Below are 16,121 nucleotides of genomic sequence, written 5' to 3'. Positions count from 1 at the left end.
TATTTATATTATTTATATTAGAAATTTTTATATTATTTATATTAGAAATATTTAAACCTTCAAAAGTTTCAATATTTATAATATTTTAAACTTTTAAAATTTTTAAAATTATGATATTTTAAAACTCTTTAAAAGCTAAAAAAATTTAAAGTTCCAATATTTATAATATTTTAAACTTTTAAAATTTTTAAAATTATGATATTTTAAAACTCTTTAAAAGCTAAAAAAATTTAAAGTTCCAATATTTAAAAGTTATAATATTTAAACATTTAAAAAAAAATTTAATATTATAATATTTATTTTGAAACTTTTTAAAGTTTTAGTTTGATCAAATAAAAAACCGGATCAAACCGAATAAAACTTTTAAACTTGGACGTCTGATAAATCAAGCTTTCCTGCTCATTCGTTGTTGGAAGCATATTAATCTTATTTATACTGGTTCTGAACAATTGTCTAAAACTTTTCTTGCCGATGTGGGATATTGTGCATAGTTTTTTTTTTTCATAAATTTAAAATTTTTCTTTTTCTAAAAAATTCTGAAAATTTAGAAAATGTTAATGAATGACATGTCAAATCATGATAGGTTGTTTAAAATAATTTTTAATATAGAAAATTCTGGAAATCGTATAAAATGTTAATAAATGATATGTCGAATCCCGATAGGTTGTTTAAAATCCTATGTGGACACTTTATGAGCTTATAGCTTCTACTTTTTATTAGTATAGATTTTTTATTTTATATCAACCTAGCAAAAAAAATTCCTAGAGCTGCAATTTTCTATTTTATCCTACCAAACTCTAATTCTTAAGTCACCCTACCCACACGACGGCACCACCTTTTAAAACATTTTGGTAATCATCTTTTGAGGTCAAATCATATTTTGAAACCTAAAATATTCAAAAAAAAAACGAATTACATTTGAAAAATTTGACAATGAGATTCAAAGAAAACAAAAATTATACAGTTTTTGTAATCTTACGGAGTAAACTATCCATAGTAATATCAAAAGCATCTCGAAACCTATCAAACTTGGCATTAGAATCTCCATAGATCAAACCAGGCAAAAGCTCATGAACAATGTAACTCCTCATATCCTCTCTTTCCCTTAGAGTCTTTGACATCAACCTCTCGATCACATTCACTTTCTTTACCTTCACGTCTTCTTTGTTTATGTACACTGAGTATCTCTGGTGATCATCCGGTAAATGCCACGTGTACTGATAATACGCGCTGTACGGATCAAAGATCACCGGAATACAACCTAATATGAGGGAATCGAAAATCGATTTCCTTGTCGGGCTGTCTCCGGGCGGTTGGAGGCAGAACTCCGAATCTCGGAAAAGGTCGATAACCGTTTCCGGTTTATCGCAGCCTCCGTCGGTACAATTTAAAAACCGGCATTGGTTTGGAGATGATTTGCATTGGTCAATTAATATTGACCGGATGCTATCAGGCTTGCCAGGTCTTGCTCCACCGGCGAAGCTGATTAGGCTCCGACGAGGCTTTCCGATGATCTTGTTTTGCCAGTTGGCGATATCATCGTCGGTTTTTGGGTGGAAGTATGTCGGATGAGGTATCGCCACGTCGTTAGCTTCCCATGGATTACGTTCGATGAGAAGCTTTGTAGGGTTTTTCATTTCTTGCATCTCAAGTAAACTTGACCCCCAAGAAAACTTATCATTCCTCCTAAAATCCCAAGAGATCTTTCCGAGAACGAAAACATGATCTTTCCCGGCGTTTTTTCTCCATGATTGCTTTGATCCGAGCCATTTAACAACCTCGATCGCCAAAACATCCTTCACATCCTCAGAAACGTTCTTGAAATGCCATCTCAAAACATCGATACCACCATAGAAAGGCACGTAGAAGAGCTTCGCTTTGCTCTCATCATAAACCCTACATGGATGCTTCAAAACTCTAGAGTGAAAGATCGGCTCAAGAGAATACTGATGCGTTTTGAACCAGCCTTTACCGAGAGTCTCAATCAATTCACCAAATGCATCGTTCTTGAAGTAGCTGCAAAAATTAGCCCATGGAACCATATCGGAGCATTCCCCCAACAGATCTTTGTTGAACTTAGACGGTAAATCATAAACGTAGACCCCTTGTCCTTCGCAAGATCCAGGCTTTTTGCGGTTGCTTCCCATCGATAGCCAAGATCTTTGTATTTGAAGATACTTGTCAACTGCTTTCAGAGCGGTTTCCTCATCTTCGTCCTTAGATTTGAAATATCTATATCGTTCTTCGCCGGTTTCTGGATCCCAGTCAACCAACACATCGTGATCAATCTCGTTAACTTTGGATTTAGAATATTGATCAAGAAAGGAATCAAGGTTCTCCTCATGGATGGGTTTAGAATCTTGATCAAGAACTTCTCCGGTGAAAGTATCCTTCTTTATGACATTGAGGTTTGTTCCGACGGTAGAATTATCAGAATCTCTTTCGCCCGAGAACGTTTCATTGTTTGCGAAACCCTTGTCTTCATCTTTACCAAGAACAAGAACATTCTTCTCTTCTTTACTTCTTACCACACCTTCACTGACCGGTTTAGTGAAATTGTTGACTGGTACACGTAAAGCCGGCTGAGAACCGGCAGTGAGACAATAAAGATCATTGAGCTTCCGCGAAGAGATGCAAATGTGAACGACATTACCGGAGATAACGGTCGTGGAAGTGGACCAAAGATAAATGAAGAAGAGAAAGAGAATCGTGAGTGGTACACGATAGAGAATTGATTTGGAGCAAGTACGAGAATCTTTAGGTGTTATTTCGGGTTTCTCGGTTTCGTTTTTTTTGGATGTTCGCGGTCGTCTCTTTGAGACGGAGACAGGCATTTTCTTGTTTGGTTCTTTCTTTGGATTCTACTTTTTAAGCTTTTGTATATTGCTTTCTACGGACATGCACTCACGTCGTCGTCTAATAATTGTAATATATGATCATTGAGTTTGCACGTCTTGGAGTAACAAAAATATTTGTTTGATTTGGAATAATTAAAATACATATTTAGATTAATTATAGATGTGTGGATATGTAAAAGATGTTAATTATATATTTAAGTGTGTTAGTTTAGCATGCAATGAATCTTGTATTGAAATTAATCCAAGTGTTAATAGCTAAAAGAACTAAATTGACGTGTCTCCAAGTTTGAATTTAAGATAATGGAAACTACTCTCTTAATATATACATGTTTGAATTATATATTCAGTGTTTTATTCAATTAGATTCCGAATATATAAAATATAAATATATAATGGAGGCAAAGTAAATCCATTAATAGTTAATGGACTTTATTTCTAGATGAGGAGTGAAAATTTAAAGTACGGTTTAATGATTCATCAAATATAACAACCCATAAAACTCTGTTTAGTTAACTTTTTTAAACTCGCTCCACCTGAATCTCCCGGATCTCCAGATGATCAAGCTTCTTAGGTCGCTTGTAGTTCTTCAGCAAGAGAGAGCAACACACAACACTAACAGAAGAAGCAGCCATTGCAGCACCTGCAATCCATGGAGGCAACCTGAAACGTGTCCAGGGGAAAAGCACTCCAGCAGCTATCGGTATCCCCATGAGGTTGTACCCGAGAGCCCATACGTAGTTGAGACGGATTCTTGAGAACGTTTTCCTAGAAAGATCGATTGCTGTGATCACATCTTCTAAGTTGCTTTTCATCAGAACTATATCCGCTGCTTCTATGGCAATGTCGGTTCCTGCACCAATTGCCATCCCGACATCCGCTGCCACGAGAGCAGGTGAGTCGTTGATTCCGTCACCCACCATTGCCACAACATGTCCCGCAGCCTGCAAAATTTCTTGATTTTATCAATTCAAATTTTGCAATTATAGATATGAACTCTAGTGTGGAGCTACTAAAGTACCTGTAATTCCTTGACTTTCTCTGCTTTTTGCTCAGGTTTAGCTTCTGCGATAACAGAGTCGATACCAACTTCTCCAGCAATGGAATTCGCAGTTCCCCAGTTGTCACCAGTTACCATGATGCTTTTGATATTCATGGATTTTAAAATGGAGATGGCTTCTCGAGCACTCGGTTTTAAAGGATCCGAAACAGACAAAACTCCAATCAACTCGCTGTTTATGGAGACAAGAATCCCGGTCTGGGCCAGATCTTCAGCATCGACTAGCAACTCTTCAGCTTCGACTGGAATAATAACTCCATGACTAGTCATCAAACTCTTGTTTCCCACCATAATCTCTCTTCCTTTAACGATTGCTTTAACTCCATTTCCAGTGACGGACACAAAATCACGGGCTTCAGGCCACGCAGGGTTCTCTTCGTCATCTCTAAATTTCTTACCATACTCAACAATGGCCTTTGCTAACGGATGCTCACTGTTTACCTGATAAAGATATTGTCATCATAGTGATATCATTTTTCATGTAGGCCATAAGTTTCGAAAATTTGAACCAGAATTTTTTTTATCAATGTTCAGTGGGTACAAGAGATTACCTCAGTTGCAGCAACAAGTTCATAGAACTCTCGAAGTACCATGTTTTTCAGGAGTTTTGTTTTCACAACCACGGGCTTCCCCATTGTTAGAGTTCCTGTCTTGTCAAAGACAATGCAAGATACCTACACCGTCATGGAAACTGTTAGGGTCCATCATCTTTTTTAAACAAAAAAATGGTCCAGCAAACCTTAGTCACATACAATATAATAAGTTACAATGCGGCAAGAGACCCTATAAGCTTAACAAGTTACCACACACTAACCTTGTGTGCTTTTTCTAGAGCTTGGCCACCCTTTATCAGCACACCTTGGGATGCACCGACCCCAGTACCAACCATAACAGCAGTTGGAGTAGCCAGCCCGAGAGCACATGGACAAGCTATGACCATGACAGAGATCCCGAACTGAAGAGCTAGCTCAAAGCTATCCATTGAAGAAGGAATCCAGGATTCAGGGTACCAATGCAGTTTCCCAGCTAAGAACCAGGAAAGCCAAGTTGAGAACGAGAGAAATATTACCTGCAACATTAAAATTCAGTGAGTTTAAAAAGTTACTGTGCCTTGAAACACTAATCTTTCTGTTATTAAAATGTCAGATTACTCACCAGAGGAACGAAGAACTTGGAAATCCGATCAGCCAACTTCTGTACTGGAGCTTTCGCCAGCTGCGCAGACTCGACAAGTCGTACAATCTGAGCAAGAGCACTCTCTGAACCAACCCTTGTAACCTTAACATGCAGAACTCCATTCTCGTTCAAAGTGCCTCCTATCACTGTATCACCCTTTCTCTTTGCCACTGGCCTTGCCTCTCCAGTTATCATACTTTCATTCACATGACTTTGTCCCCATATGACATAACCATCTGAAGCAACGTTAGCACCGGGAACGATTTTGATCACGTCATTCTTCTGTATCAGACGACCATCAATCTCTTCTTCACCAGTCGCATTCCCTTCGTCGTCCAAGGACAACAATATCGCAGTGTCAGGTGCCAAGTTCATAAGCTTTGCGATCGCTTGAGATGTTTTTCCTTTAGCCAGAACCTCCAAATATTTTCCTAATATGATAAACGAAATGAGCATGGCGCTAGTCTCAAAGAAATCTACTCCCTTGAAATCAGGAAAGGTTGCAGCTCTCAGCACTGTATACAACGAATAGAAATAAGCTGCATTTGTTCCCAGAGCAATCAGAACATCCATGTTACCCGATCCCCGGCGTAAAGCCTTGTAAGCACCAGTATAAAATCTCCAACCGATAACAAACTGGACAGGTGTAGCCAAAACCCACCTTATGATTTCTCCAACGGTCAGCATATTGATGACTTTAAACATCAGCAAATCTTTAATTCCAGGGATATACATAAAAACCATGGCTGTCAAAAACACAGGGACCGTAAAAACCAAACTCCACAGAAACGACTTATAGTACTGCTTAACCTCCCCTTGCTTCTGAGATTCTCTGCCTACCCCTCCTTCGGAAAATATCGTTGCCTTGATGTGACCACTATGACCAAAGACAATAGACTCAATCACCTGAATGAAATTCCTAGGCCCTGTCACATCAGGTCTGTACAATACAGATATCTTATCAGTTCCATGGCTGATCTCAACACTTTGAACACCAGGAAGTGCTTCAAGAGATCTTTCAATTATCTCCATAGATTCATCAGTAAACTCACCATCAATCTTCAAATCAATCTTGCTCACATCCTCTCCCGTACTTATAAGCACAGCTTCAAACCCAGCATTCTCTATCTCTTCCAATAGTCTATCGTAACTAAGGAGCCTAGGATCATAATGAATCTCAGCTTCCTCAATTGCTAACGCAACATGAGCTCTCTGTACACCGTTAACCGATTGCAAAACTCGTTCGATCGTTGAAGAACAAGAGGTACAAGTCATACCGCTAATTCTTATCCTGCAAACTTGTCTAGACCTCTCATTCGCCTCGTTTTCAATCAGTGATGCTTCGAACCCAGCATCTTCAATAGTCTCACGAATTGTCTCCACCTATATTATATACAATAATCCAAAATTCCAAATCAAACCTAAATCCCAAATCGATTCAAATTGAGGAGAATCAGAGAATTTCATATCATAGCTTACATCAACAAGGTTAGGGTAAAACAGGATCTGAGCCCGATTGTTCAACGCATCGATGACAGCTTCGTGAATCCCAGAGAGACGTTTGATAGCTTTCTCAACAGATCCAGCGCAAGCAGAGCAAGTCATCCCCAACACTTGAAAAATCGCCCTAGAAATCTCCTCTTCGATCTCAAACGCCAAAGTCTCCGACGACGATCCATCTCCGGCGCCGCCGCCGCCGCGAGACCTGGTCAGATGCTTCCGTACCAGAGGGTAACGCTCGCTGAATCTCTCTTTCCGTATGCATGTAAGCGCCAGAAGCTTCGTCGCCATGTGAGCGAGCGAATCTGATTCTTCTCTCCTCCGTCTAATCGAATTTGAATTTGAATTCTCTCTTCTTTTTTTTTTTAATTAGGTTTTGTGGGAAATGTGAGACTTTGAAATGCTTTAGCTTTTTAAATAAAAACGGGCGAGGGAAAAAGGTAAATGACAAAATTAGTGGGCCGAATCTATAAAATATATAAATTATAGGGTCCTACCAATAAATAATAAACTTATGAAACCGCCATTGTTCTTTTTTTTTTAATAATCCTCTTAAAGCTTAAACACATTTGACTTTTAAGGTTCGTTTTAAGATAGTGGGTTGGTTTTAGTAATTAACAGTGTCATTATTACGACATGGTGAAGTAATCTTTACGTGTTTCTATTTTCGGTTACACTTTGTTAATAGTATTTGCGTGCAATTAAATAAAATCTTACTATATTATACTATCGACGAAAGTTTCCTAAACCATATCCATTTTACCATCTATTTTACGTGTCTGTCTAGCTAAACTAGTATTTGACGGCACTCAAGTTTACTCGTATTAAATATAACACATGTAAGAGTTTGCATTGCATACTAATATGTTTGAGGTCCGTCCAATGCAGTAGTATAACATAAGATTGATAGATCCAAACAATACATTTTTCAATCTCTCATAGATTTTCCAAATAATACAGAAAAATCTATCATAAACTCTATGTTCCTTCCTCTCTTCCTTTACAAACACTTTTGAACACCCCAAAAAAACACAAAACTAATCAAGAACGTAAGAACACAAACACACTCGTCAAGATCAGAGCCCCAAAAAAAAAAAAAAAACAATATCAAATGTTGTAATCAGCAGTCGATTGATTTACAGAGTTGAGGGTTTGGTTTTCAGTTAGTTTAGTAGCATTCATCATTCAACGCTCCTTTCTCCTTCATCATCATTCTCATCACGAGTCAAGCGCGAGCTCGGCCCAAGCCAAAGAAGATGATCTAAGCTCTGCAGAAATTGACAGACTGATTTTACTCTCCAACGTCTCGCATAGCTCTTGCACTGAGGGCTTCTTGTTATTGTCGTTGTTGTTGGTTGGATCCCTGTTCAAGCATTGGCTCGCCACTTCGCATACCGTCTCAAGATCTTCTTGGTTAAAGTGTTTCAGCTCTGGATCCACCAATCCCGCCATTGCCTCTGGCGCTTCAAGGAACTCCTTTGCCTGCACAATGCAACCAAAAACATGTAAAATAAAAGTAAACAGGGGAAAAAGGTCGAGACTTTCACATCCATAGACCAAAGAATACGATTCTTCCTATAAATACTATGTACCCGTTTGGGTGAAAAGGTGAAAAGGAGGAGGCCTTTCTAGGGGTTTAGACAGAGGAGGTATTTACTCAGATTCAAGTATTTAGAGAATAGCTTCTGTTTTCTTCTTACCCATTCAATTAAGAAACCTTTGTCTTTGCAATAAGGAGGTCTTCCACTGACAACTTCCAGCAAAAGAATGCCGAATGCGTAGATATTACCCGACACATCGAGATGTCGGCTCTCCATTCCACTTGGGAGCACACATATCGAACCCTGACTGCTAATATTTCTCAAATTCTTTTCTGATCTCGCAAGAATCGTCTTCCAGCATTCGAAGTCAACCAGCTGCATCAGAGAAAAAAAATGTGAACTTAATTAAGCTCAGCTTAGCTGTGGAGTTTAGCTAATCAGATGCTGGTCTCACTTTACTTTACCTTGGGAGTAAAATCTTCAGTGAGATAGATTGCGTTTGAGCTCAGCTCCGATATTGTAAATGGAGGATCAAGTTCCATATGAAGGTACTTGAGACCGCGTGCGATGCCTATAACAATCTTCATCCGTCTTGCCCACGATACTAAAGCAGCTTCCCCATCTGCATCAACACATTTATCATACGTCTTTTATCTAGGCAAACAAGTACAGTATGATGAAACAAGCTCTAAGGAAGTTAGATTATTTACAGTGGAGGTGCTCATATAGTGTTCCGTTTGATGCATACTCAAAAACAAGCATTCTTGTAAATGGTGAGGTCTCTTTGCAGTATCCAAGTAATTTTGCTGTGTTCTCGTGGTTTAATCTAGCCAAATCTGCAACCTGATACAGTGGGGAAATATAGTCGAAACCTCAGGAAAAAAAAAGAGATTTTTCTTAAAGATTGTTCTATCCAAGTGACTTGGGAATGATGATAATGTGAGAAGAGCTACCTCTCTCTGGAAATAGAGCTCAAGATATCCAGTCCAATCTTCTTCTTTTACACAAACAGAGATCACAGCAATCTCAGACCCACCTTTCATTGTTCCTTTATAGATCTGACTATCTGCAGATAAACCAATGATGTTGCTAAAGTCTTCACACGCCACTTCGAGCTCTTGTCTTGTTAATCTCGAAACATCCTTCAGCAATTCGGAATCTGTAGTTGAAAAAAAAACAAGGCCACTTCTTTTGAGTTCTTTACTCCCTTGACTTTGTATTGGAAAGTGGAGAATTCTGGAAAGATTCTAACCTACGTAGACTGTGAACTTTTCCTTTTCGCTTGAAGATTTCTTCCAAGGAATGATGATAGATGATCTGTTGTTCCAGCGATGAATTGCTGAGAAAAGTGCAACCAGAACAAGCAAACCAACCATTGACCCTGTGACGATCTCAAGAGCTAGAAGCCATTTAGGTTTTGATGCTTTATGGTGCTTAGCCACCATTTGAGCTGACTGGTGCTTAGGGGGTGCACTCGGGCTTTCATGAGTTTTAACCAGTAGTGCATTACCTGCGACGGGGATCACATTCAGAAAACCATAACTAATCGAACACGTGAATTGATGAAGTGAAAATTATCCATCTTACACACCACATTGAGAAGGTGGTCGATGCTTAAGATCTTTGTTTTGCATGCAGTTCCCTTGAAAGCTCGTCCTAGTGACCATAAAAAGAGAAACTCTCAAGCGAAATCGGAGACTTTAAGAGTTAAGATAGACAGCACAGATGATAAGAATACCTTGGAAGATACTCGAAACATTTTGGAATGTTTCCCACAAAGAAGTTGTATGAAAAGTCAGCTACTTTTAAAGACTTGCACATACCGGCGATGTTTGCACTTGAATTCGAAGAAAACCTAAATAAATTGAATAAACAAAAGCTTATTAGCATCGTCATCATATACAGAAGTCACACAGTTTTTCATATTAGGCTTCTTGAGCTATTAAACTTACACTTTCGACTGATACCCCGATGCTCCAGCAACAAGAAGACTTCCTTGAAGCCTATTCCTGTCAATATGAAGTTCTCTAAGGTACTTCAAATTACCGAGCTCTGCAGGTAACTTTCCAGTCAAACCATTGGACTGAAGGTTTCTGTAAAATGTGAAACAAAACTGTCATCTCAACAACTCAACTGTTAAGAAGGTAAGAAAGCGTCATTTTGATGGCGAAAAGGTTGAATCTGTATTACATTATCTTGATGCTGGACAAGCCCCCAATCTCAGCTGGGATTGGTCCCATCAAATGATTGTTTCCCAAGTCCAAGATCTTGAGATTCTTTAGCTTCCCTATCTCCTTAGGTATTGTCCCAAGTAGAATGTTCCCATGTAGGATTCTACAGAAGCATTCAAATATGTCAACTCCTAAACTCAGTGCATCAAACTACATATTGGTGAACATCTGAGAAAGAGATGAAACCGTACAGTTCCTGCAGGTATGTTATTTGACCCAGTTCCGGTGCAAGAAACCCTTTTATCGATGAAGCAGATATATTTCTGCACGAAAAGAAGATCCACAGGCTATATAAGCTCAAAGCCAACTTCATCCTAAACCACTCATAAACAACTAACAATAAGTAAATGCTGAGAAAACAGATGAAAAAGATGCTTACATCTTGATGACATGATCTTTAGATGGAGAGCAATTAATGCCGGTCCAATCACAAGGATCTGAATTGGGGTCATTCCAATTAGACATAACTAGTAAAGGGTCCTCATAGATAGCTTCCTTGAATCTTCTAAGAGCTCCAACTAAGAAACAGAGCAGAAGATCCAAAAATCTCTATTAGATGATTTATATGATCAGTAGACCTTGAATTAAAAAGCTTCAACTGATCTTAATCGTTAAAAAGGTACAATTTTTTTTCAGGTTTGATTAAGATTGTACACTAATCCCAACTCTTCTCAAGCTAAGTGAAGAAATTATTAACAGAGACTGGAGGAGAATCTAAAAAGGTATGGGCTTTTTTCTAGTAAACCTAACACAAAGCGAGAAAACGATTGAAATCTGAGATCTGGGTTTAAGCAACTTAACACAAAAGTGAAGAGATTTACCTTCATTAGAGTTAAACCCATCACAAGAAACAAAGAAGAAACCAAGAACAAGAACTAACAACGAACAAAACTTCGATCTCATCGTCTTTTACGAAAGATTCCTTCAAATTCGTCTCATTAAAAAAAGAAGAAGCGGAACCCAGGTTCTTCCACAGAGGATCAAAGCCAAGTTTTCAGATGAAGATTCTGGAGAAGAAAGATGAGAACTTTAATGGAGTAGTACTCTGCAGAAATGAGATGTTTTTAAAAGATCAAGAAGAGAGACCAAGATTATTAGCAAAGTAAATGAACGAGAGAGAAAGTAGCTGAAGAATGGAACAAGGAAATGGTAAAGAGAGAGTGAAGAAGATTCTATGATTTGATTTAGCAATAAACCTATCGATTGAAACTCACTGAGAAGAAGATAAAAGTAAGGAATTAGCAGAGATGGTGAAGTGTGGGAGAGAGAGAGAGAGAGAGAGAGAGAGAGAAAGAAAGAAAGAGAGACTTGGATTCAAAGACAGGTTTTTGTTTTTTTGTTTTTCCTTGTTGGAGGGGAAAAATTAGCTTTAATTTTTTAATAAAATAAGAGAACAAATTGTAAATTAGAAAAAGAAAAAAAAAAGGTTTGAACTATGAATATTGATATGAAATTAAAATATAAAAAAATATTAGAAAGAAAGAGTGTTCTCTTTTTCTTTTTACTTTTATTTATTTAACTTTAGGCAACTTTTTATATGACTTTGAGAGTTAATTTCAAATATTCTAAATTTAATGGGTGTTTATTTAACATGAATATGTTTCAGTTTTTAGTCGATTTTATCTGTTTTTGTATTACTAAATTATTATATCAGTGAGATTTTTAAAAAAAAATCTATAAAATATATGTGGCAACTAGCAATAGAGCTTAAAGAAGAAAATATCCAAATCTTTCTATATGAGGAATTGATTGTTCTAGTAGCAAATATGTACATACAACTGTATTTATTTTGCATGAGATTCAATCGTAATATCTATTTTTTCTAATACTATATATGTGGTAAACAAATAAATGATATTTTTTAAGAATATAATCATTAATATTTTTAGAAACTGATCTACTCCAAAGCTTTATTAACAAAGAAATAAAAAAAAATGGGACAGTTTTTTTAATTAGAGGAGGAGAAGTGTATTAGAATAATAATAGGTTAGAAAATGAATAAATTGCGTTGGAAGATTCTTAATAACAGAGAGAGTAATAATATAATAAGATTTTTGCTAATCATTGATAATAATAGTAACGCGTTTATTTAATTTATGAAAAATAAAGGAGAATTTTTATGGTACGGTGTCTACCACTACTACGGTGTGATCTAGAGCTCTGTTAAGCTGTTTGTGGGACATACCGTACTACCGTAGACCGCATCTCTGTGATCAAATAATATTATATTTTAATCGGACGGTCAACATATAATTACAAAGAGTATTCTTAAATACTTAAATGTATTATTCAAGTCAAAAAGGGAAGAAAATAGAAACTCTAATTTCACTGTAATAAAATACTACTGTTAGTGTTAAGGCTAATTTTTAGTTTTTGTAAAACGTAAAGATTTCAGATAGTAATACGTATTTTTGTAAATTGTACTAATAAGCTATGTTCCTATATATTCTACATGGATTATAAATTTTAGTGGGAGAGACAAAATAGTTCATCGAGAGTTACGCCACCAATCGTGCGAGCTTGTGCTTGGAGCGTTTGATGTGAATACTCTCCCCCGCATTTTAGGTTTATTGTTACAACTTAATTTTACACAATATTCGTATATTGCACCCAAACAAACATAGAAGAATAAGCAAAAATATTGGAAAAAAAAAATAAGAACATGGTTATATGACGTTGTTGGACTAAAATATCAAATTTCATATCGGATATATCAATTTTTAGATTAGAATTTACGGAATATCATAATCATTTCATAAAACCTAATTGCAATAGAAAAATAGTTCAACTCCTTACCCCCTACGTAGTACGGGGTTGTTGCTACTTGTTAGACTTTAAGGAGATAGTAAGACTTATGTTCTCTTATATACACAAGAGATTTCTTAAACTAAGATAATGTAAATGTAAATAATACATTTAGATAAATGTAAATATTCCTAAACTATATATTCTAGATTTTTCTCAATCTTCATAATTTATATATTCTTTAGTTTGTCATCTCAACCGTCGATTTTGGTCGATTTTCGGTTCTCTATATTCTAATAGACTGAGAAAAAAAAAAAAGGTTTGAAGAGACAATACTAAGAATTAAGGGTTGGATCTAGTCAAGAACAAGAGGTCATTGAGATTTCTTGTTCAACGCAAGTTAATTAAAGGATGTTTTTTTTTGTTAAAATGTATTTAATTATAAAAATATAATGCTCAGTGGGCTATTTCCGGAGTAGGCCCATACAGAAATCCCAGAGGGTCCAACTCGTTTACATCAAACTGGACTAAACCGTTAGAAAAACAAAACTGGTCGGATTACAACAACCGGATTAAACCGGCACTATGTGAAACCCTAATCTACAAACGAAGAACTCGTTTTGCAGCCGCCGTCCATAATTGCGGATACTCGACCGGAACAGGACCTCCGATGAGCCTGGACGACGGTAACCGAACGAAGATGGTGATTCAAGATCTGTTTGTCATCCCGCCACCGTAGAACCGTTTTGAGAAGGAGGAAGAGATCCGATCTGTCATTTGTCGTGGAGGATCCATGCTCAGTCGTGAGAGATAGAGAGGCGGCAGGGAGTAGATAAGAGGACCGTCGACGGTGGCTTAGCTTCACCAGATCGGAGATTACCTCCCCTATCATAACCGATCCGGTGAAATCTCCAGAATCTCCGATCTCCAGATCTATCTACCTCTTCTCTCGTTCTTCGCCGTGGATCTCCCTCTTCCGCTCCGCGTAGCAACACCTCCGGTAGAGCTCTTTACCGTCAGCGTTTCGCAGATGCTTCTCCTCTCCACCGCTCCCTTGATTTCGTCCAACAGCTTCGCCGGGATGATGCAACAAGTCGCGAGTGAAGAACCATGGACCGGAGGGTCCTCACTGCCACCGGAATTGACGGAGAACCTGACATCGGTGCACGAGATTGTGATCAGAAAAAGTTGGCTTTTGAGAGAGAAAAATTGCCGCGCGTGGGATTCACTCGCCCGATTTTTCTCTCGACTTTTAAGTATTAGTATGAGAGGTAAAGGATGTTAGAAGCTTGTTGATTACCGATGAGACGTTTATTAAAAAGCTTCATCTTCCAAGGATAAAACAATTCAAGAACAAAAACTTATTGATCATCTTGTATTGACTTGAGAATGTTGAAGTTTTGCGGTACATGCATGGTAAAATCTTAACACTCAACTACTTGTAAAAATTAATTTATCTATTTAATCAAAAATAAATACTCATTTCTAAGCGAATTAAAATAATCATACTCCAAAAAAAAAAAAAAAGAACGACCATACGTCCATACCCCAAACAAACATTGTCTTCAAAATTACTCCACAAATTTCTTAGGCTGGAATATTTTTTGTAATATTGAACTTGTGTTTAATAAAATAAATATTTTTACATTGACTCATGAAAAGGATAAAGGAACTATACTCTTCTTAAAAAGCAAAAGAAGTTCTGAGTCATATAAAAGCTAAAATTTATCATTAAGTTTTTCTTTTTGGTTGAAGCATCTCAACTAAGCTTTCTCTAGAAAAAAAAATGTTGTTTCATGGAAATAAATCAAAAATAATGCAAGAATTTTAGAGAAAAACATTATGCAAATTAACACAATAAAGTTGGGAAAATCAAATGGTCTAAAAGATACGACGCGTAACAACTCTATCAGTTGAATAATTTCGAGAATTAATTGTCAAGAAAGTTACACAACATATATCTCCAATGTTTGGTACAAAATGTCATAAACATTTTTAGATGAATCCAACTAACACCCTCGTTTATTTCTAGTACATTCTACGTTTCTTATTATTTTTTAATAAATCATTTTGTAATTAAAAAAACATAGAAATAATGTAATTGCCTCAAGAGATCGTAACTTCATTAAATTGTACAACAAACAAGAGAATGGGACAAACTACCCATGCGTGTCCCATTTGTTTTTTTCCATGGTATTTTCGTGTTACATAAATATTTCATATGCGAACGTACACACGTATTTTTTTTTGGTTAAAGGTATTCAATATTATAAATAAATGTGTAATGAACTATTTTCAGATTTAGGCTCATTTACATAAATCCCCTTAGGTTCTAAACCATAAACATCAAACCGAATAAAACCAAAAAATCAAAATTGATTCGAGTTTATTTAAAGCGAACCGGAATCAAACCGGTCACTCTCTAACCCTAATCTTAAACTGAAGAACTCAGTTTGACCCGCGGCCCATGGAATTGCGGATGCTCACCGGACGAGCGACTCTCTCTTTAAAGCTAACTTAATTAGTACAACGTACCCACGTATTACTTTTAACAACTTGATTGAACATAAATATCAACGTACACACGTATTGATGATATTTATGTTCAATCAAGTTGTTAAAAGTAAAACTATTGTTTTTTTTTTACTGAAAAGTTTTGTAAAGTTATCTCTTAGAATGTAACTGGCATTTGACAAGGGTTATAATAGAAACAGATACTTTTTCTTTGTAAATGATTTGTGGACATCCATTAAATCTCATGTATCATTTATGTTTTGACTGCTTTATGCACTTAAAGTTGGTGTATGCACTTATATTATCATGGTATAAAAACGTTGTACCAGGAATATTTTCTAATCATGAGTTATATATACAGTTTGGACATGAAGGTTCCCTTGTCGTCACGCCCAATGCTTACAAGCAAACATTGAGTAGATGTTAAGGGAAATTGATAAGGACCATCATGAATACACAACTTTGTGATGACATCAAATTTAAATAGGCCACTTGTTCA

At 36.7% G+C, this 16,121-nt stretch overlaps 2 protein-coding genes and 1 pseudogene across 2 annotated transcripts; all 3 read right to left on the bottom strand.

Moving 5' to 3' along the window:
* On the bottom strand, positions 895–2,900 carry LOC104703967 (annotated as a pseudogene).
* On the bottom strand, positions 3,186–6,977 carry LOC104703966 (probable copper-transporting ATPase HMA5). Its single transcript, XM_010420060.2, has 6 exons — positions 6,571–6,977; positions 5,071–6,474; positions 4,730–4,984; positions 4,467–4,589; positions 3,877–4,356; positions 3,186–3,799 (listed from the first exon to the last, which is right to left on the bottom strand). The coding sequence occupies exons 1-6, from the start codon at positions 6,880–6,882 to the stop codon at positions 3,377–3,379; spliced, it is 2,997 nt and encodes a 998-aa protein (XP_010418362.1). The 5' UTR covers positions 6,883–6,977; the 3' UTR covers positions 3,186–3,376.
* Positions 7,475–11,678, bottom strand: LOC104703965 (probable LRR receptor-like serine/threonine-protein kinase At1g63430). Its single transcript, XM_010420058.2, has 13 exons — positions 11,185–11,678; positions 10,743–10,881; positions 10,555–10,626; positions 10,323–10,466; positions 10,085–10,225; positions 9,871–9,987; positions 9,724–9,788; positions 9,385–9,642; positions 9,086–9,291; positions 8,843–8,975; positions 8,597–8,754; positions 8,292–8,507; positions 7,475–8,073 (listed from the first exon to the last, which is right to left on the bottom strand). The coding sequence occupies exons 1-13, from the start codon at positions 11,264–11,266 to the stop codon at positions 7,810–7,812; spliced, it is 1,995 nt and encodes a 664-aa protein (XP_010418360.1). The 5' UTR covers positions 11,267–11,678; the 3' UTR covers positions 7,475–7,809.

This window comes from Camelina sativa, chromosome 7 (assembly GCF_000633955.1).
Source record: "Camelina sativa cultivar DH55 chromosome 7, Cs, whole genome shotgun sequence".
In the NCBI taxonomy this organism is placed as follows: domain Eukaryota; kingdom Viridiplantae; phylum Streptophyta; class Magnoliopsida; order Brassicales; family Brassicaceae; genus Camelina; species Camelina sativa.
The sequence above is the reverse complement of the archived record's forward strand: the minus strand, read 5'-3'. Positions and strand labels throughout refer to the sequence as shown.

Bases quoted from the DNA above. Each gene is read 5' to 3' on its own strand.
- LOC104703966 (XM_010420060.2), bottom strand. From the start codon at position 6,882: ATGGCGACGAAGCTTCTGGCGCTTACATGCATACGGAAAGAGAGATTC. The intron at 4,985-5,070 runs GTGAGTAATCTG...TTAATGTTGCAG, and splicing joins CCAAGTTCTTCGTTCCTCTG to GTAATATTTCTCTCGTTCTC. The intron at 4,590-4,729 runs GTTAGTGTGTGG...ATGACGGTGTAG, and splicing joins CTCTAGAAAAAGCACACAAG to GTATCTTGCATTGTCTTTGA.
- LOC104703965 (XM_010420058.2), bottom strand. From the start codon at position 11,266: ATGAGATCGAAGTTTTGTTCGTTGTTAGTTCTTGTTCTTGGTTTCTTC. The intron at 10,467-10,554 runs GTACGGTTTCAT...ATGCTTCTGTAG, and splicing joins ATAACATACCTGCAGGAACT to AATCCTACATGGGAACATTC. The intron at 9,643-9,723 runs GTGTGTAAGATG...TCCCCGTCGCAG, and splicing joins TCGACCACCTTCTCAATGTG to GTAATGCACTACTGGTTAAA.